Below are 22559 nucleotides of genomic sequence, written 5' to 3' on the forward strand. Positions count from 1 at the left end.
TCACTGCTTTATCCTCAGCATACTATAGGTTCTCATGTAACACTTGCTCGAGGAATAAGCCATAGATATGCACAATAAATACAAACATACCTAAGTTTGTAGAAAACTAGTAAACTACAACAAAGACTAGCATTTTGTTATTTTATGGAACCAAAGATTACTGCATTAAAAAGTTAGATGTAACTCCTGTTAAATTCAGAGTTATTTTTTAAAATCAATAAAATGACAAATATCAGTAAGCAGATATTGTTTTAGAAAAATAGTTACAGGAATTTAACTTAAAAAACATTATCAGAAACCACAATTCAATGAGCAGAAAAAGCTTTTAAATAGAGCAAATCTGGTACCAAAACCATAAAAAGCTAATGAAAGCACGTATGAAGACAGATCACAACAGAGAACAGATCTTCCCTAATACAACTCTCACCTGAAAACTACTTTTGGAATATTTGACTCAACTTTAGATACATCAACACCTGACAGCTGTAGGAAAAAAATCAAGTTCAGAAGGAAAGCAACAAATAAAGATAACCAGAATAGGGAAAGATATAAGCTCTCCCTGTTAGAATTAAATATAAATAAAAGTTGTAAGGTCAATATTAAGCATAAGGAGCGATAAACTAGTCAAAAGGCACAGAAAGAATAATTCTTACAACCCAAGAACCTAAAGCAACACCAGTTGCATATCTGGCACTCAATGAACAACTTGGGAATAAAGAAAGGAAACTTTTTTTTTTTTTTGAGCTCCTATAACGAGTATTTTAAAGTTTTATATTTTACAGATAAAGATTCCCAACTGAGAAAAATAACAACAACAAAAGCCCACCAAATTTTAAATTCTTAGGATAAGCTAAACAGTAGATGTCAGGGATCTAAAATGTATTCATTTTGATAAACTAACCGTAACTCCATATTGGATCATTTACCAATAAACAGCACCAACTATTTTCTTTCCACTTCACTATTCCAAAAACAAAATGAACATCTACTTGTCTTACAAGTTAAACACACAAGAATACTCTTTGCGTTTAAGCAATAAAATCAACATTGCTTGCTCATAAAAATATAAAAATAAGGGCGTCTGGGTGGCTCAGTTGGTTAAGCATCCGACTTCGATTCAGGTCATATTCTCACGGTTCGTGGGTTGAAGCACCACATCGGGCTCTGTGCTGACAGCTCAGAGCCTGGAGCCTGCTTCAGATTCTGTGTCTCCCACTTTCTCTGCCCCTCCCCTGCTCGCACTCTGTCTCTGTCTCTCAAAAATGAATGTTAAAAAAATTGTTTTAAATAATATAAAATTTTAAGGAATTGTTCTTAAGTTTTTAAAAGATCAGGTGCTTTATACTGATTAATATTGTGGAACTTAAGGGATTATAAACATAGCTTCTAAATGTATATAGGTCACATTAACAAAGTTACCAAATTCTAGATAGGGAAAAGCAATTTTCAGTCTAACCATGTAAAGCTATCCTTAGACAGCAGACCTCCGGTTTTCTTTCTTAGGACAAAGCTTCTATTCATTTCATAATTAAATTTGAAATATTTCACGTAAGAATTCCCTACGGACTATTCGAAAGCATGCAATACCATTTTCAGGGCACAAAATGAAAATGGTTCTGATTTTTAATTCATATCTTGTTTTACCAGGACACAAAAGAAAATCTGTGACAACAACCAAAGAATTATTTTCCCCCTTACTGAAGAGGCATGTTTTAAAATTAAAAACCATGAACAAATCTACCTACAAAATAATTCATTTTTTATATCAAACAGCTGCAGACCCTGTAATTGAAATAATGTATCTAAGGTTACAAATGAAAAGTGTTAGGTATCATTCTTGAAGTGACAGATTAAGTTCCTAATCCAGTTAAAGTAATAGCCATATTTGTAGTTTAACATAAATTAAGACCTTAATTATATTTGTGACTATTTTAAACAAAATAACAAATTTCTTTGTACCTGAGAATGTAATTTATAGCAAAGCCAGGTTCATTTTCCAAACCAATCTATTTCACACTGCAGAAGTACTCTGGTATAATGGTATAATGTAATTCTTGTTGTAGAATGTTGAAAGAGTAGATACACTAAGAGCACAGAAGAGGTTTGAAGATAAATGAAGATGCTATTCATTCAAGGGTAATTTCATCTTAGAACTATATGAAAGATGTTTTGTTCACACAGGCTAGTCTATGGCCTCAAATTTAAGTGTATTTTCAGCTCAAATATAATGCTGCTAGATCGATTATGCTGATACTGTGTATCTAATAATGAAGAATTCTAGCCTTTTTCTATTTAAAAATAGACTGCCATTTTTTCATCTTACTGCTAGGTCTTCATTGTTCTGCTTAATAGCAACAAATTTTAAAATCCACTTGCTATTTACTTTTTAACCAGAAAAGTATATGGTTGACATTCTAACTTGCAATCTCTCCTGACTGCAGGAAAGCGCATTTTTGCTAAGTTAAAGAGATACTTAGGTTAGCAAACCATTACCCTACAAAACCATTTTATTTCACTAATTACTAAAACTGACAACTCTAAAAGCCACCTAACTGTATTCTGAATATACTTCATTCTCCCAAATCCTGTAAGACTAATTTAAATGTTTTATGTATGCCATACCATTCATATGCTGAGAAATTAATACTGAAAATGTTTTTAATTTGCTAAATTCTGTTTGTAATTTCAGTTCAATTTTAATCACCTCAATTTAAATTATCTTTTCTGAAGATCGCATTTTATATACTTAAATCCTTAAAAGCATAAATCACCAAAATACTTTAATACTCCTGGTCTATAAAGGTGATATGACATTCAATCTGAAGAATTTAAATTCAGTGATATCAAGGAAGCATCCTGTAGCCTCCATTTTTCTCATTTTAGAATACTGAAAAGGATTTCACAAGTCCCCTTATGTGACAAACGTTCCCTAAATTCCCTCTATCTCTAAGCTTTCCTTCCCCCCCTTCTAATCTTGAAAGAAAATACAGAAGCCTCATTTTGCAGCAGATGATTCAAGTGGGAGAGATAAACAAACGTCCAAAAACTTTAAGATGCATCTATTTAAAGAATGTTTTTCATAAAAGTGTCCTCTTAATTCTCTATTAAAATATATCCACTGGTGTCATCTTTGTCAGGTTTGAACTGACACCTAAAAATTGCATACAACCATAGCCAACTTGTTTAAGGGAAAAAATCTATCCAACCAAACTGAAAATTCAAAATCATTTCCTCTACAGCTGTCAAGGTACGCTGTCCACGGTAGCCATCTGAATGCCATGACATGTTTACAGTGGCTCTATTTTCATAATCACTGTTATTTCTCCAGTAGATCAATGGACTCGCGGTCCAAAGGAGAGAGAGCTACTCCTTTCTCCTGCTCTTCCCAATCACTACATGAGGATATTATCATTTAACTGCTAATTAATATGCCCACCTAAAAGGCATCATTTGCTAAAAGGAAAAGGCAAGGGTCAGCTAACAATTTATCAGCAGATCTGACATGTTAGTGTTCGTGGCCCAGAATTAACAGGGCCTATAAAAATGTCGACTTTTTAAAATGATACAACATATTCAACAGAAAGAAAACAGGTGGGGTTTTTGGTTTTTTTTTTCTGTTGTCTTACCTTTCATTTTTAGGGACAGAGTATTTATCCACAAAAAAGTAGGGGAAAACTAGAAAATTAAGTAGAATAGTGATATTTCCCTTAACCGGGCTTAAATGTCATTCTTACAGGAAGTGAGTATACAAACTAAGTGAAGTAAAAAAACAGCATTCTCTTTTATGCAGCGTTCTAATAATGATCATCAGTTTGAGACACTCCAAACATAAATTCAAACTTTTACAATAAGAGTAAGCCATACAAAAAAGGAAAACAGGTTTCTTTTTAAATTGGATTCATATATAATAAACAAAATCCCTTCTAAAACTTACTAGAAAGTAACATTTTATTATATGCATTCACAAAATACGTATTTATAAATCTTTGTAGTCAAAACAGGCTCTAATTCAACATTCAACATCATCTTGTATTTCTACTGCTATTTCTATTGCTTTCACTGCCTTCAAAAGAACTTCTCGTTTATTATGACCTGAGTGAGCTTCACAATAACTCATAATATAGGTAAGACTGCGTTTATCACATTTCAGGGATCCAAAAGCTGACAGACATTTATTTTTCACATCTTAATGTAATCTATAAATTGCAAGATACGGCTTGCTAAGAAATGTCAGAAGTGATTCTTGAATTAAATGTCCACTTATTTTTGGATAAAAATTCAAAGACCTGCATCACTGGACTGGACTGCTATGCTACAAAGTGTTATGAGCATGGATTCTTAACTCCAGACTCCCTGGGTTGGCACTCCCACCCTGCTAAGTACCACCTATGTAAGTTTGAGCCACGGGCTTTAACTTCTTAATTTGTACAATGGCAATAATAATACTACCTACCTCCTAGAGTTGCTGTGAAAATTATCTCTGATACCTGAGGTACATTTAACAAGACCTGGCACATGGAGTAAGTGCTGTGGAAACTTTAGCTTCGGTTATTATGGTTGTTCTCATTAACATTGCCTGCAGGATGCGGATTACAATAGCACTACCTCATTTAGTTGTTGTAAGGACTGAATGAGTTAGTAAGAATTAAGTGCTCTCAGCATAGTGACGAGCACGTGGCAGGTACTCAGCCAATGTTGTTGCTGTCGGTTACCTCCACAATTTGTGGGCTCTGTGACCTTGGGCAAAAAAGCTTTCCTTCGTTTCAGTTTCCACATCTTTAAAAATGAGGTTCATAAGAGTACCTTCCACTAGGGTTATGGGAAGGACTGAATGAGATACTTCCCATAAAAGCTCTCAGTAGAATGCCTTCATCAATAAAAGTATTCAATACTTTTAAAACAAATCTTATTCGGTATTGTTTTAAAAATACATTGTTTGAATTAAAGTATTCAGTATTAATAATTTGGACACATAGGGGCGCCTGGGTGGCGCAGTCGGTTAAGCGTCCGACTTCAGCCAGGTCACGATCTCGCGGTCTGTGAGTTCGAGCCCCGCGTCAGGCTCTGGGCTGATGGCTCGGAGCCTGGAGCCTGTTTCCAATTCTGTGTGTCTCCCTCTCTCTCTGCCCCTCCCCCGTTCATGCTCTGTCTCTCTCTGTCCCAAAAATAAATAAAAAACGTTGAAAAAAAAAATAATTAAAAAAAAAAAATAATTTGGACACAAATTCCTATGTGTCAAAAAAAATCCTTAAGCCTAACATTGATTTTAATTACTCGGGTGTGGTTGGACATCATAAAGCCTGCAAACTTGCATTCCTCCTGCTGACATGGATTATATACACTCCTGTCAATGAACAGGAGAGAAAGAAATAATAACCAACATTAGCTGCGTATTTACATTACGCCAAGTACTTTTCGAAGTGTTTTTTCTATATATTAACACATTCAGTCCTCATGACCTCCAACAGAAGAGCTTCTATTGTAACTCCCTTTTACAGATGAGGAAACTTGAAACAAAAAGTAATGTTTAAGGTATGCTGTATTTGGAAGAGACCAACTGCTCATTTCACTTGTACATAGCATATTCCAAATCAGACCTAAACTTCTTGAAGAAAATAAGACGTTTTTTATAGAAAACTTGCAGGGGAGTTCATATGTATTTGCTTACTGTATTTCTAGACATGTGCTGTTCCATACAAAAGCCATCGGCTACATGTGTCTACTGAGCACTTGAAATGTGGTTAGCACAAATTGGGATGTGCTGTAGGTGTAAAATAGACATCAAATCTTGAACTGAATATAAACAAAAGTAAAACATCAGGGGAGCTTGGGTGGCTCAGTAAGTTAAGCATCCAACTTTGGCCCAGGTCATGATCTCCTGGTTCATGATTTCGAGCCCTGCATTGGGCTCTGTCCTGACGGCTCAGAGCCTGGAGCCTGCTTCAGATTCAGATTCCCTCTCTCTGCCCCTTCCCCATTCACATTCTGTCTCTCTCTCTCTCTCTCTCTCTCTCTCAAAAATAAACAAACATTAAAAAAAATTCAAAAAACAAGAAAAACCTCCCATTAACAAATTTTGTACTGATTACATGTGAAAATGATAATATTTTGATACACTGGGTTAAATAAAACATTATTAAAGTTACTTTCATCTGTTTCTTTTTATCTTTTTTATTTTTTTATTTTTATTTTTTATTTTTTTTTAATTTTTTTTTTTTTAACATTTATTTATTTTTGAGACAGAGAGAGACAGAGCATGAACGGGGAAGGGGCAGAGAGAGAGAGGGAGACACAGAATCGGAAGCAGGCTCCAGGCTCCGAGCCATCAGCCCAGAGCCCGACGCGGGGCTCGAACTCACGGAGCGTGAGATCGTGACCTGAGCTGAAGTCGGACACTTAACCGACTGAGCCACCCAGGCGCCCCTCTTTTTATCTTTTTTAATGGGACTATTACAAAATTTTAAACCACGTATGTGGCCGACTTTACATACATTATACATCTGTCAGACAGTGGTTTAGGTTTAGGAAGTGAGACAATAGTAACAGAATTATTATCAAAGTTCTTTTCCCAAACACACACACATAGATTGATGTATATATAGATATACATACATATATACTGCTACACACACACACACACACACACACACACACACTGCTCATGAGTACCAGAGGAACATGCTACACTAATATGTCACTATACTCAACATACAAGATTGTTATATGACGAGGCAAACACTTCAGGTAACACCAAAATTTGTGAATGAGGGGGGAAAAAAGCAAATCTAAGAGGAAATACCAGCCATGGGAAAAAAATTTATTTTCTTTTAAACTGAAATCATAAGGGTTCCTTTAATCAAAAAAGATCTGACCACTTAGTTCCAAGAATATAATAAATGCCAAGTCTATGTGGTAGGTAAAATTTAAATTTCCTGATGGCTTAACTGGCAGACTATTAAAATATCTGATGCTTTATATCTGGTATCTTCTAGAAATATCCAGTTTATGGATACCTGTCACATTGTTTTCATCAATTTTACACATTTAACTGATTCCTCTAAACGGACACTGGTCCATATATAGAAGAAAATTACTCCATAAAGTTTACATCAGATATCTGGAAAAGTCACATTTATAGTCATGGCTACTATCAGCTGTCAAGTCAAAGAATATTGGAGAAAACCAAGAATTTTTAATATATGCTGGTTAATTTATCATCTAAGTGACATATGTAGGATAACAAAAAAATTGAAATGCTTAAGCAAAATTCTGCATTTTTAAAAGGTTCTTTTTTTCTGGCTTTATATTTAATTGCAACTATGATTTAAAAAGCCACGGTTAAAGTAAATTAATAGGAACCATAAAAACAGAGTTACTAAATAAAGTACACACTAAGATTTCTTTTTTTCTTCCCTTCCCCAGATTATTTAAAACATTTTTTTTTTAATGGTAATATACTGGTATCTTGGTTTGCACTGAAAACTAGTTAATTCCAGGGTTTCTCAACACTGACACTATTTTCATTTGGGGCTGGGTATTTCTTTGTCGTGAAGGGACTGTCCTGAGCATTGTAAGATGTTTAACAGCATCCCTGGCATTTACCTAACAGATGCCAATCGCATCATCCCCAACAGTTAGGACAACCAGAAATGTCTAAACACTGACAAATGTGTTTTGTGGAGTAGAAATTTCTTTCAGTTGAGAACCCCTGGTCTATTCCTACTCAAAATACCTTCTTATTTGGTAAAAATTACTTCAATAATTTTAGGGGCTCTTCACAGGGGATCTCCAGATAGCCTCAGCAAGATCAGTAAACCCCTGCAACCACGTGCAGAATAGTCTAGGTATGTTTCCATTTGTGTATGCGCTCTGGCATGTCTTCTGAGACATGTTTTACAGTTTTCATCAGGTCCTGAAAGAGTTATCCCAAAAATGGCAATGAAAAAAAAGGGTTAAGAATTAGTGCTTCAACTAAAAGATTCACTGTGTCTTGAAGCTATTTTTTCAAAGAGAAACATTGAAAATACTATTTTATACACAGCTAATAATGTGCTTGTGCTATCAGTTATCAGGCACCACACTTACAAACCTTTCATTCAACAAACACTTACTGAGTATATCCTGTATGCTAGGCACTATGTTACTTATTAAGTATCTGAAAGCTAAACTTAAGTTCTCCCTCACCAAAAAAAGAAAAAACAAGATTAACAGCAGCATAAAGTCCGTATTTATTGCATACAATCACCGAGAATTTCTGCTTCTCTAAAGTGAACATAAGAAAAAAATACACTAGTTATAAAACTAGTATCTAAAGATAAAATAAAGGTAAATAAATACAATAAATGTAATTTACTTTTTTGGTAAAAAGATTTAAAGTAAATCTAAAAGAAAGAAACTTAAAGATACTCATAGATCCTCATATGAATAAATTATTGTCCAAATATATTTCTTTCCATGTTTTCCTTCTTCCCCCGTCTTAACACAAAAATGTACTGAATGGCATGCTACCAGTCAGTCAATAAACCCAGAGAATACCAAGTTGAATAAGAAAATGTGAGATGACCAAGTGCCTAATATCATGCCTAGAACACAGCAAAAGCTCACAGGCCCTTCTCTTCCCCTTCTTTCTGTCCTCCAGAAGCTCACAGTCCCATCCCCAAAAATGTCACACGTCTTAAGGTTTCTCTTTTATCTTGTAGGTGTTCCACAATAAAATCCTCTTTGTGATTCAAACTATGTAAGCTAACTAAATAAATAATAGCTAACTGTAAAACGCCTGAATAATTTTAATTCTATAAATCTACATAAACATTTCTCTCTTTTCTTTTTTTTAGTGAATTGTGGGATATTCATACAGTGGGATAACATACATCAATAAAAATGAATAAATTAGAGGTACATCTATCAATATGAACAAATATAAAAAACAATGTCAAGTACCAAAAAAAAGAATCAAACAACATATAGAGTTTGTTTAAATTTACATGAAGTAAAAAAATGATCTATAAGACTAGTTAGGTTTGTTCCCTTTTTATGTATGCGTAAGTTATCGATAGTCTAATCATATGATAAGCAAATTCAGTACAATGAAAGAGAAGGGAGACGGAAACAGAATCACTGAGGGTTATACCGGGCCCTTTAGCAATATCTGTAAGAATTTTTTTTTCTTAAGTTTTTATTTTAATTCCAGTTAATTAATATACATTGTTATATTAGTTTTTAAAGCAAATAATCCCCACATATCCCCTTCTTCCTATAGTACAGTGTAAAGTTTACAGGACCACTAGCCTTTTTTGGATTCCACAACTGTGATCTACAATGTAAAGAGCCACTGCAGTCAATAAGTGGTCTGGGGGTAACAGATACCAGTACAATCATAAATACAAAAGGAACAGCCAGAGAAGAGTATGTCTACTTTAAGATTGCCAAAAGGATTTAGGCTAGAATGAGCACAATGAAAGAAAGATGCTTAAAAACATGTGGTAAATAAATCTTTACAAGTAAGTTATTAAATTGTATCCATAAATGAACTTGTCACCACAAATAATTAACACCATCATATCTAGTCAAAAGCTAAACTACGAAGAGAATACATCTAGCATAGAAGTGATTTTTATAAAAAGAATGAAGACTTTTCTTTTATATACTGATAACAATTAACTGAAAATATTACATAATAAAATTGCAGTTCACAGATGAGATGTTATATTGATAACAGTAAATCACACAGAAAAATTGTACACATACGACATCAGAGACTTCCTGGTGAGGAAAAAACACTTGCAACTCAAAGTGAAAAAACATTACATTATTTACATATTTACCTGCACAGCAAGAGAAGCTGCATTGTCAGAAAGCAAAATTTGCTCCCCTGTGGAAATACAACGAAAGGTCCGAGTCAAAAGTGAGATTGCTAAACAAGTATAATACACTTATAAATGTTTTGATTTTAAAACACTATTCCTATTTTGAAAAATAAAAGGTACAGCCTTTCATCAAAGTAATTACAAAGTTCTCTATCAATGCTATTGTGCAATCATAATTTTGATTAAATTATCACAATATGTACACAATGATAAAACAAGACTATTTCCTCCAAAACTATTTGACCATTTATCGTATTTCATCAACAATATTTAATTAAAATCACTCACTTAAAAACAAATTCATTTTTCAAGTTTTCAAGAAATATTATTCTTCTTTTCATTAAGCAAAACAGTATGTTCTCAAACCCCTCTAGTTAAAAGTAAAAGCATTCAAAACCATATAAAACCAGCTTGCAGTTAATATTGCACAGAGTGTCTAGGTCTGTCACACAAAAGAAAGATGACAAGTTTGCAGCAATAAAAATTCCATGCTTAGAAGACTAGGGCTGCTGCCTATTAGTCTTCATTACTTTGCAGTCTTCTGACAACTGCAGCAGGCTGCCGAGCCCCAAATGGGGTCCATAATGTGATCTGATGATATATGAAGAGCTGCTAAAGGGAGCCTGAACCATCCTAGCCTATACATTTTAACAGTTCCTTTTTACTGAGAGCCCACTTTACCACAGGACTTCAAAAATCTGCTGTGTCAGCTATTGGTGCAGTAAATCTGCCAACTGCTCCTGCAACCACATCATTTTACACTGCCTACAGCAGCCAATATAATGAGTCAATAATAAACTAAGAACCTTATAGGCCATGAATAGTTGGTTTACACTGGCAGATACAAGTTTAGGCAAACTCTCCAATACAAATTATATGAGAGAATCCCTTCTTTATGTTTTATGTTCTCTCAGAGGTAAATGACATTATCGACGGGTTTTTTTGGTAATAAGTACATTTTTATACATAACCATTTTTAATCGTGAACAAGTGCCTACCTTTCAGTTGCTGATATAAGGTAGCATTTTCGGGCCAAGGCTCTGCAGCTGTGGAAACGAGGCAGTGATAATCAGGTACATAAGGCAAACACATATCAATAACCAAATTAATAAGCACAAACATTTGCCTAGAGCATTTAACTGAAAGTCGACTGCCAAGGTTACCTTCTATATATGGCAATAATCACACCACCTTAGATGGTATGGTATCCTGTGTAAGTAGGTTAGATAATTTCTTTTACGTGCATGTTTGGTTTCTTATTTGGTGGCAGGTTGTATTGTTGTTGCTTTTGTTGTTGTTGTTTTAATGGAGAAGAAGTGGAAGACATCTTGCCCAATCAAAAGTGAAAATTTATTTATGTATTTTAATATGAAATGTATTGTCAAATTGGTTTCCATACAACACCCAGTGTTCATCCCAACAGGTGCCCTCCTCAATGCCCGTCACCCACTTTCCCCTCCCTCCCACCCCCCATCAACCCTCAATTTAGTCTCAGTTCTCAAGAGTCTCTTATGGTTTGCCTCCCTCCCTCTTTTTTTTTCCCCCTTCCCCTCCCCCATGGCCTCCTGTTAAGTTTCTCAGGATCCACATAAGAGTGAAAACGTACGGTATCTGTCTTTCTCTGTATGACTTATTTCACTTAGCATAACACTCTCCAGTTCCATCCACGCTGCTACAAAAGGCCAGATTTCATTCTTTCTCATTGCCACGTAATATTCCATTGTGTATATAAACCACAATTTCTTTATCCATTCATCAGTTGATGGACATCTAGGCTCTTTCCATAATTTGGCTATTGTTGAGAGTGCTGCTATAAACATTGGGGTACAAGTGCCCCTATGCATCAGCACTCCTGTATCCCTTGGGTAAATTCCTAGCAGTGCTATTGCTGGGTCATAGGGTAGATCTTTTTTTAATTTTTTGAGGAACCTCCACACTGTTTTCCAGAGCGGCTGCACCAGTTTGCATTCCCACCAACAGTGCAAGAGGGTTCCTGTTTCTCCACATCCTCTCCAGCATCTATAGTCTCCTGATTTGTTCATTTCAGCCACCAAAAGTTAAAATTTAAAAACTAAAAACAGCCTATATGCTATTACTTTAGCCTCCAAAAAGCAGACATCCCAAAATGTTACTTATAAGATACTGAATTTGATTCACTATCGAAAAAAAGTGAAACAATATTTATAATATTTTACTGTAAACTTTTAAGAAAGTAAAGTTTTAAACAGACATCACTGTATGAAAGAATCAAATATATCTCTTTCAGGCTATGCATCTTTCCTTATAAGCTGGTGGTATTTAAACCTACAGAAGAATCTTACTGTATTCTAGAACATTCCATTGCCTTGAACCCACCACCACCACTCCATAAAAATAAAGTGGTGTAACATGATGAAGCAGTACCTACACTGTGAAATGAAGCTACTAGTAAAACTAATGTTAGGCCTGAGTCCAGGCTTGACTATAATTCTTAACCTCTCCTTAAGATGCACTAAACAGTCCAGGGAGTGGGGGTGGAGGGAGGAACGCTTTAATTTGTTTTTATTCATACTTCAGAATGAAAAGAAAAACACAGTATCATTATAAATTATAAATGCTACTTTTGGTTTGGTTTGGGCTATACAAAATCAAACTCATATTTAGGAATAATACCATGAAATCATCAAGCAAACAATGGACCATACATAGTTTTGTATGCTGTTGCTCATAATATTATATATATATGTAAAAGCTACTGAATTTCAACTCACATACCAAAAAGCAGTAAAAATTACATATTTATTGTATGTTACTGTAAAACTTTTAACAAAGTAAAATTTCAATAAGAGTCCAATTAACCTGTGTAACAGTGTTTTTAAAATAAAAGTCAGGGAAACAAAAACAAGCTGACATCAGCGAATTACTAAAAAATAACCTTTTAAGATAAATTGTATGGTCAGCACACCTACACCGTTTACATCTATATGAGAAACAATACAATGAGGTTCATTCGTTATAAGATCCTACATCATTGAAGATTCAATTATTTAAAAAAAGATTCAATTATATGCATCTTAATCTTATTAAAGCAATAAAGCAGAAAATAAAATCTACAAAAATTTCAAAGATGCCGAAACTAAGTTTCTTGAGGGCACAGATATGTCCCATTTATATGTTACTCTGACCATGTTTTGCATACAGTAATTGTGGAAAGAAAGAAAGAAAGAAAGAAAGAAAGAAAGAAAGAAAGACAGACAGACATCTGATTAAACCTACCATTCTATTCCCTAAACATTCAGGCTAACCAAAGCTTTACTGAACTTAACATTATCAACTAGGCTAAAGTAATGGAGTGTTCTAATTAAATAGTCTGGTTTACTTTAATTTATGGTTAACTGGGTTTTACATGTACTAAACAAAGATTACTTTTCAAAACAATGGAATAACATACACTTAGCGCTAAGCATATACTCAAAATAATTTAAGTATTCTGTGACTACTCAGAAGCTACTTAACTACACTGCAAAACTGCAGAGTTCTCATATGAACAGCAATTTACGTGTTCAGTAGTTCCAGGTAACAGTTAATTTATTATCACCACCATGAATTCTCCAGTTCTAATACAACAGACATTTGTGAAAGTAATCTTGAGACATAACACCTGACTACAAATAAAAATAAAGAAGTTGCCTACAAATACTAAAATCTCTGTTATAAATAAGGAACTAAAGATGCAAACTGGGGTGAAGGGGTGAAAACTGGATGTTTTTCCTTGATCCATGATACAAAATACATTCCAACTCAGAAACTACTGTTGAAAATAAACTCTAAAAAGTAACTCTGCCAAAACATCTGATGTTATCTTCACAAATAGAAGCTTTCATTTAAAAAGAGAAGGCAAGTAGATTGCCTGTGTGTGTGTGTGTGTGTGTGTGTGTGTGTGTGTGTGTGTTTAGCAGCCTGGCATTCTACTATATCTGTGGACGAGGAGGCAAGAAATGGTAGAGTATGCAAGAAATGATCAACTGCCTATCTCACCCTTGAGCAACTCAAAGTATACAAACATCACTGATTTAAGTGCATTTTCCACTGGAACCAGCTCAAATAATTACATTTTAAACATGACATGGGAGAAGAAATACCTAGAGTGTTATTCAATAGAGTGCCAAAAGTGAAAATTCTAAGTGTGGCATGGCAATGGATCTACAAACCAACCATGCAGGTATCTTTCTAGGAAATGAGCTCTATTAACTGCCTTCATAAGTAAATCCATGAATCACGAACATTATTATGACACATAACAAATATGAATGTTATGAATGGCTGTTCATATGGATGGCTGTTCCTTGGTTTGGGCAATATTAATTGAGGTTTTCTTTACTGAGAATGCCTATTATTGAAAGACAAAGCCCAAAAATGCAACGGCTTTCCCTATACATCTTTCCCAAGGCTAGACAAGTCAATATCCACCCCTTGCTCCTAACCACATGTAAATGAGAGGGAAATTAAGAATTTAAAATTATGGTGCTGACAACAGACCTTAAAAATCTGTAGCATTTAAAAAAAAAACATCTTAATAATAAAACATTTTCATCTCTTACTGGTTTTACTTCCATCGACCTAAAATGTTTTAGACCATAGACTAATTCAATAGTGAGTAAAATGTCACGACTCACCTAAGCTATGTTCAATTTCTACCACCAAAAGTACTCCCTGGTGTGAATTCATTGCCTTTTTAAACTTACTTTTGGGAAAGGCTAGCCTTGGAATAAATACAGAAGGTAAAACTCAAAGCTTCTGAAAAAGAGTTTGGTAGGAAATGGGGACTGAGAGAGAATGCTGTCCAATGCTATCAAGGTGCAAGACACTGGTATTATTTGTGCCTTAAAAGTAAACTTTATACTTAACACACATCAATGGTTGATGTGGCTCTTGGAATAAAGATCAGAATCCTCAACCTGGCCTTACATATCACCGTCTCTACCTCTCTGGCCTTCTGCCTTCTGGCCTCATCATAACTCCACTCTGACAACTCTACACTCCAGCTACACTGGCCTTCAGACAGCTTCTGACTGCACCATGTTCCTTCCTGACCCAAAGATTCATTTGTGCTGTTTCCTCTGCTCTGGCACTATCTTTCACTCCTAGTATGGCTCAGCTCACACATGCTGAGATCTCGGGCCAGCTTCCTGGATGTGCTACCTGAGCAACTGCACATGGCTTGCACTTAGAACAACTCCACGCTTGATTTTAAGTCTATTACACGCTGCTATTACAGTCTTGGTATTGTTTTGAACAAGGAGCCTCATGTTACCATTTTGCACTGGACCCTACACATTATGTTGCCAGTCCTATCCTCAGGGATGTCTTCACTGACCTCCCCAAATAGTGCAAATACTCTCTTTACAAGCTTGAATAGTACACACAGTCCTTTGTACCACTTATCAAAGATAACATTTTTACACTGATATGAGGACTACCTGGTTGATTATCTCCCTTACTAGAACATAAACACCATGAATCCAGTGTTCATTTCTGGTCTTTGCTCATTACTTCATCCCTGGAACTGAGCACCTAATAGGCAATCAGTAAATGTTGGCTGAATAAATGTTTTTATTATTACCACTATCAGCGCTGTTATTATTCTGTATTGTTTGGGTTAAGAATGCAGCAGACAAGATAAAGAAATTACAAAACATGGCCAAAAAGAAAAAACTTTACCAAGTAAATTTAATACTACAATCAATAACCCAAATACAAAACTATCAAGCAGCTGCCTAAATAACTGGCAGAATCTACTTCTATAAACTTACCTGTGCACTGACCCTGAACCTGGAAATTTGTTTCTTTGTTTCAAATCAAATATATAGTTCCCATTTGATATTCCTGTTGTAGCATTCCTAAGACAAACAAAAGGCCTTCAGTTATCTGACCAGTCATCTCAGTAGTCCCCTTTCCACATCCTACAACTCTAACCCAGGCATTACCACTTTTTAAAATCTAACCCCAATCGATAAAATATTTGAGGTCCAAATATTTCAAGTCCAAACAGATTTAGGAATCATATGGTTGGTATTCCTAAGCTAACAAATCACGCACATTAAAAAGCGTACATTAAAAAAGAAAACAGAATTAAAAAATAAATTCAAGTCCAAGCTCCAATACTTTCTTCCTATACTTGAAAGGATTGTCTTACATAACACAGGGTGTATACACCCCACTCCACTTTGGAAAACACTGCTCTAATTAAATAACTACTTATTTGACATTTTAGCAGGGAACCCAGTTGCTCATATACACTTGAACAAAGAAGAGTCCTCTATTCTAGTGAAATCATCTTTTTTTGACTATGAGAAAAGGTTGGAAAGAACACACACAAATTAACTGGGGGAGTGGGGGGTGGGGGTGGTAACAAGACCCTCATACCCCACCAGAATACTTAATGCTATATACTTCATGCTTTCTCACCTTTGTGACTTTGTTCAACTTATTCCCCTCTGGACAGAATACTCCTTTCACCACAAATACCCAAATCCTACACCTTTTTCAACACCAAGTTTAAATGCCACCTACCTCAAAAAGGCTTTTGCACTGAACAAATCTAATTTCTTTTATCTATATTGTCCATAACAGTTTGTACTTGTTTTATATCATATATTACTTTCAACTCTATTCTATCATTATGTCAATACCTTATCTTTCTAAGCAGTAAGTTCCTAGAATACAAAAAAAATCCCATGGTCCTAAGATTATTTATTAAAGACTTGGCTTCTCAATTGCTCCAAACTGAATGTGGCCAAAATATGAGATACAAATTAAGCTGAATTTAATTTTTTTGTCTGAGTGTCATTAAAGCTAATATCTTTATTACAACAGTTTCAAAGTAAAACTACCCACCTTTCAGAAATTCTTTCACAATAAGAAACTACTATATCATTTTCATAACAGCAATGACTTACTCTAAGGTACTTAGTGGCCGACATTAATTATCTAAAATCAGAATGACTTCTTATTCCCTAGCAAAAGACCCATGAAAGTTTTTTTATCATTTTTATAAAGAAAAAACATATTCCTATTCTATAAAGAAAAAAATCTAGAAATAAAGCAAATATGAGAGCACCTCATAACTAAGTTTCTATCCGATTAACATTATTAAAAGTCTTTTACCTACTTAGCCTTTTACCTACTCTCAAATTCTGCAGAGGCAAAACTGCCATGATTATTTTATATTTAGTGCCTCTTTTACCAGAAGCAAAGGAGATGCCTCTTCAAGTTTCAGTCTTCAGTGGAATGGTAAGCTTTTTTATCAAAATGAGTGTTTTTTAATTTTTCAAAGAAATTTTCTCCATTCTTTAAGTATTTATGTTGGAAGAGAACAAAGTTTAAAAGAAAAAAAAGAGGATACATACTCTTGGGACTTTTGAAAGCCGTAAGATAAAATAAACGAAAGCATATGTAGTGTTAGAAATGTACACAGGGTAAACCAATACCCATAGCCCCCCCAAAATACATATTTGCTTCTCATTTAATTACGTTTAAAGCATCTACTATTTTTAAGCTTTATCAACCAACACAACATAACAACAAAAAAATCAATATTCTTTACTACTAGTCCATTATAACTTTTAGAGAAATGACTACTGGTCCATAACTTCACATATAGCTATCCCTATGTCTCTTACAGATGCTATATTTTACCTGCAGGTAAATTATTCTCCCAAGTATCAACCTGGGTCACTCCAGGGGCGATGTTCTATCTATGCCATTCAATACAGACTATTCCACGGTATGGAAATGCTATGACCTAATAAACATCTCGATGATCTCATCTAAGAGGGCAGGAGAGGGGCCATGGAAAGAAGTGCCCTCTGTTGTTTTTTAAGTTCTGCATTCTTAATGCATAACATGACTCTTCTGGCATATGAATGTAGGTGAAGACATAATTTGTAGAATAATAGGCACTAATATTACATGCTGCTTCAGTACTGTCATATTTCCAATCCATCAAATTGATTAATGCTATAATAACTCTACACAACCCTATCATTTGTGCACTAATGAAGTCAAACCCAGTATATCCTTAGGCAACTAAATTCCAAAAGCTCCTTCCTGTATGTCATCTCTTCAGCTTCCTACGACTATTCAGACAGTGTTATACAAAAGGAGTAAGAAACATGTGTACCCTATCTCTAAATTTGGATGGCCTTCTGCCAAAGGTATGAATGCAAATACTGAGATAACAAAACACTCAAAAAGCATTTGGCAGCTCATAAACATGGACAAGTTACTGCAAGACACACAGAGAAAGAAGGAAGTAAGTTTACTAGTTTGACATAAATATTATGCTGATGATCTCCATGATATCACCACAGACATCTATCAAGTTTCAGGCAGTTATGATATAAAGCCTTCATTTAAAATACATTTTTAAGGGGCGCCTGGGTGGCTCAGTCGGTTGAGCGTCCGACTTCGGCTCAGGTCATGATCTCACGGTTTGTGAGTTCAAGCCATGTGTCGGGCTCTGTGCTGACAGCTCAGAGCCTGGAGCCTGTTTCAGGTTCTGTGTCTCCTTCTCTTTCTGCCCCTCCCCAACTTGTGCTCTGTCTCTCTATGTCTCTCAAAAAAATAAAATAAAAATGTAAAAAAAAAAATAAAAAAATAAAATACATTTTTAAGATGTTTAAAGTATGATGCCATGGGACTTTATCAAAACTAGAATTTTAAGAGCTACGTGTTAGATTTAACAGTAATTTAACCTGCAGACTATAGTACAGTTCAAAGACAACACTACATCCCAGAAAATACTGATCATGAAAGTATTAAATATCAATGTCGCCAAGCTACTGTTTCATAGGGGATGTTTAATGACACTACACAGGATGTTTAAGCAGGAAGTGACCCTCCCCATAAAAGGAGTTTAAAACCATTGTCCCATCGCCTCAAAAGTCAGAGATTGATGTTCATGTCAGAAAATGGCTCATGTTAGAGAACAAAGAAGTACAGTGCCATGGTGTCATTTCCACAAACCTGAAAAGACTGGCAGGTAAGCATTCTGTAACACAGTAGTAAGGCTACTGTCTTAGTCCCTGTGGGCTACTGTAACAAAATACCACAGACTGGTGACTTCTAAACAACAGAAATTTCTCACGATTCCGGAGGCTGGAAGTCCAAGATCGGGATGCCAGCATAGTCAGGCTCTGGTGAAGGCCTTCTTCTGAGACTCTAACTGCTGAAGTCTTGCTGTGTCCTTACATGGTGTAAGGGACTGAGGAGCATTCTGGGATCTCTTTTACAGGGGCAATTAAAATGACCCAAAGTGAGGGCATATGGATGAATGATACAGGAGAATTACTATCCAAGGCAAATGGGTTCTAATAACCTGCCATTCAGAAAGCAGAGGACAGAAAGCAAAACAGATTGAAAATTCAAGAAAACTCGTAGTCAGTTCTGGTCAAACACTACCTAAAACTTCTATCTAGGTAGGTAATGACAATGATGATGGTGGTGGTAACAGCTAAGATTCCAAGACACATAAAGCTGATATCCAGAATAAAGAATTTTTACAACTCAGTAATAAAAAAAAATAAAAAAAAAATACCCACAATTTTTTTGATGGGCATAGGATCTGAAGAGACTTTTCTCCAAAGGAGATATATGAATAAACAACAACCACACGAAAACATACTTAATATCATTAGTCATTAGAGAAATCCAAGTCAAAACCACAATAATGAGATACCACTTCACAGGCACAGAATGGCTATAATCAACAAGATTCGGGGCGGGGGGGGGGGGGGGAGGGGTGCGGAATAAGAAGACAAAATAAAAAATGTTTAAAAGATGTAGAGAATTTGGAACTCTCACATACTGCTGGTGGGAATATAAAAAGTTTGGCAGTTTCTCAAAATGTTAAACACAGAATTACCATATGACTCAGCAATTCTACTCCTAGGTATGCACCCAGAAGAAATGAAAAAAACATATATCCACATGAAGACTTGTACATGAATGTTCCCACCAGCCTTATTCTCAATGTCAAAAAAGTGTAAACAACCCAAATGACCATCAACTGATGAATGAACAAAATACGGCATACCCATACAAAAGAATAGCGTTTGGCAATGAAAAGGAACCATATGTTGATACATGCTACAAAAGGGATGAACTTCAAAAGAATTATGCCCAGTGAAAGAAGCCAGTCACTGAAGAAAACAAACTATTACTCCATTTATCTGAAATGTTCAGAATAGGCAAATCTACAGAGATAGGGAGTGGATTAATGGTTGATTCAGGCTGGGAATAGGAAGCGACTGTAAATGAGGAAGGGATTTCTTTTGGGAGTGATGGAAATGGTCCACAATTAGATTGTGGTAATAATCACAATTCTGTAAATAAACTTTAAAAAAAATCACTGAAGGGCAGCTGGGTGGCTCACTCGTTTAAGCGTCTGACTCTTGATTTTGGCTCAGGTCATGGTCTCACAGTTTGTGAGTTCGAGCCCCACATCAGGCTCTGTGCTGGCAGTGCAGAGCCTACTTGGGTTGGGATTCTTTCTCTCCCTCTCTGCCCCTCTCCTGCTCGCACTTTCTCTCTCAAAATAAATAAATAAACATTTAAAAAAATCACTGAATTGTACACTTCAAAGGGTATGTAAACTATACTTCAATAAAGTTGAGGCAAACGAAATTTTAAGACTCTTACTGTGTCTATTGTGCACTTAAGTGCTTGGCATGTTAACTATCTCACAACTTTATTAAGTAGACTATTATTATTATCCCTAATTTACAAAACTGAGACACAAGCACAGGTAATTTGCCCAAAGTCACAGTGTGAATAAGTGTTAAGAGCCAGGGTCTGACCCCAGGTAGTCTGGTTCCAGTCAGTGAACACACAGCTGTATTAGCTAACAACTTACACAGCCAAAAATAAACATTCTTGGGTGATAATTAAATATTAGAATTAAAGCAACTATAATCATCCTACAACAGTGGTTCTCAACCCTTAGTATGTAAGAATCATCTGTGGAACTTCATAAAATTATGTATTTCCACCAAACCCTAAACTCTGAAATTCTGATACCATATAGAGATGAGGACCAAGAATCCAAACATGCCACAAGCACTCCCAGTAACTCTGATGCAGATGATCTGTAAATACCACAAAAAAAAAAAAAAAAAGACCGTCCCTTAGACACAGAATGCACCTGATTTAAGATTAACTTCTTTTCACCTCTTTCATTCATTTGCCTCAGAATGTGGTAGTGAGGCTATATGTAGATTAACTTTATTCAAGATTTCTGTCCATCTTATTCTACTTATTTGCGCATTTGGCTTAAAGTCACGTTTTAAAACATGCCTTAGTTAGCATGTTGCAATTTTACAGTGTTCCAGAGTAAGCCTTTAAGATTAATGAACTGAAGCATCACTTATTTTGGAACCAAAGTGGTTAAATGATAGTTTTTCCATTAGATGCAATCAATAGGAAAGTAAAATTAAGTTCATCATTATGAGACTTGAACATGAACCATCTAAATCTATCTATGTGAAACTGGAGATCAATTTCAAAATGGCATTCAAAAATCAATTTCATAAAACTAACAAACTTCTGAAGGTTAACAAGGGTCAAGAAGACTAATGCACAGCATCAACAAGCCAATAACTGAAGCTAAAGTGAATACAAGTTAAATATAAAACCTTCCATTCTTTCTTAGTAAGTACACGTGTCATCTTCTCAAATGGTCATGTTTAGACTTTGTCACATTATAAAAACAATCAGCCATTTGTCATTAATTTCCAATAAAAAGCAGGTCAACTACATGTGATCATGAATAGATATGAACCTTATAATTGGGCTGCAAGATTTGAATTCTCTTTTAAAAAATGGTCATCTTGGGGGCACCTGGGTGGCTCAGTCGGTTAAGCATCCAACACTTGGTCTCAGCTCAGGTCATGTTCTCACAGTTGGTGAGATCAAACCCCACATCAGGCTCTGCGCTGTCAGTGCAGATTCTCTCCCTCTCTCCTTCTGCCCCTCTCTCCCACTAACGCTCTCTCTAAAATTAAAAAAAAAAAAAAAAGGAAGGAAGGAAGAAAGAAATTATCCGTTTCAATCGATGTGTTCTGCATAAGCATGTAAGTTCATCAAAGGTAAGAACTGTTCTGCTCTTCTATGTAACCCAGCACCCAGCAGAGGACCCAGCACAAATTAAGTACTCAACCTAACAAATATATTCTATAGGAAATCAAGCAGGTCTTTTGCTATCTAAAGCCTGAAAAATATCTGACAGCAAAAAGTTGCTATAACTCTGGAAATAAAATCATCAAACAAAATTAACATCTCAACAAAAATGTGTACTAAATTCAACAGTAAAAACTCATAAACTCATTTTCTCTCCCAAATCGTTTAATGGTTCTAACCGAGGTATACAACCCAATCATCTATGGAGGTTTTGAAAATATCCTTGCCCTAGAGCTGTCCTTAACCTTCACACGTAACAGGCCTTTGGTGAGAAAAAAGGGAATGTGTGTGCAAGTGCATGGATGAGGTCTGAGAGATGCCATGCAATGCAAGCGTGGCTTTAGAGAGCTCCACAGATAATTGTGATGTGCAATAACACCCTACCACCTTTACACACCATTCTACCCACACCCACATCCCATCCACCCCCACCTCATTTTAGAACCTCTATTAGTTCATGAATGGGACTAGTCAGTT

The 22559-nt window shown here is 35.4% G+C and overlaps 1 protein-coding gene across 1 annotated transcript in view; it reads right to left on the bottom strand.

Moving 5' to 3' along the window:
• The window catches only part of MTX2 (metaxin 2), a 65357-nt gene that overhangs the window by 32215 nt on the left and 10583 nt on the right, over positions 1-22559 (bottom strand). The window contains exons 2-3 of the mRNA XM_019460399.2: positions 10865-10912; positions 9825-9871 (exon numbers count right to left, since the gene is read on the bottom strand). Coding sequence (XP_019315944.1) covers positions 9825-9871; positions 10865-10912 — 95 coding nt within the window. The remainder of the gene's footprint in view (positions 1-9824; positions 9872-10864; positions 10913-22559) is intronic.

Source organism: Panthera pardus, unplaced genomic scaffold (assembly GCF_024362965.1).
Source record: "Panthera pardus isolate Hobbes unplaced genomic scaffold, ASM2436296v1 HiC_scaffold_10, whole genome shotgun sequence".
In the NCBI taxonomy this organism is placed as follows: domain Eukaryota; kingdom Metazoa; phylum Chordata; class Mammalia; order Carnivora; family Felidae; genus Panthera; species Panthera pardus.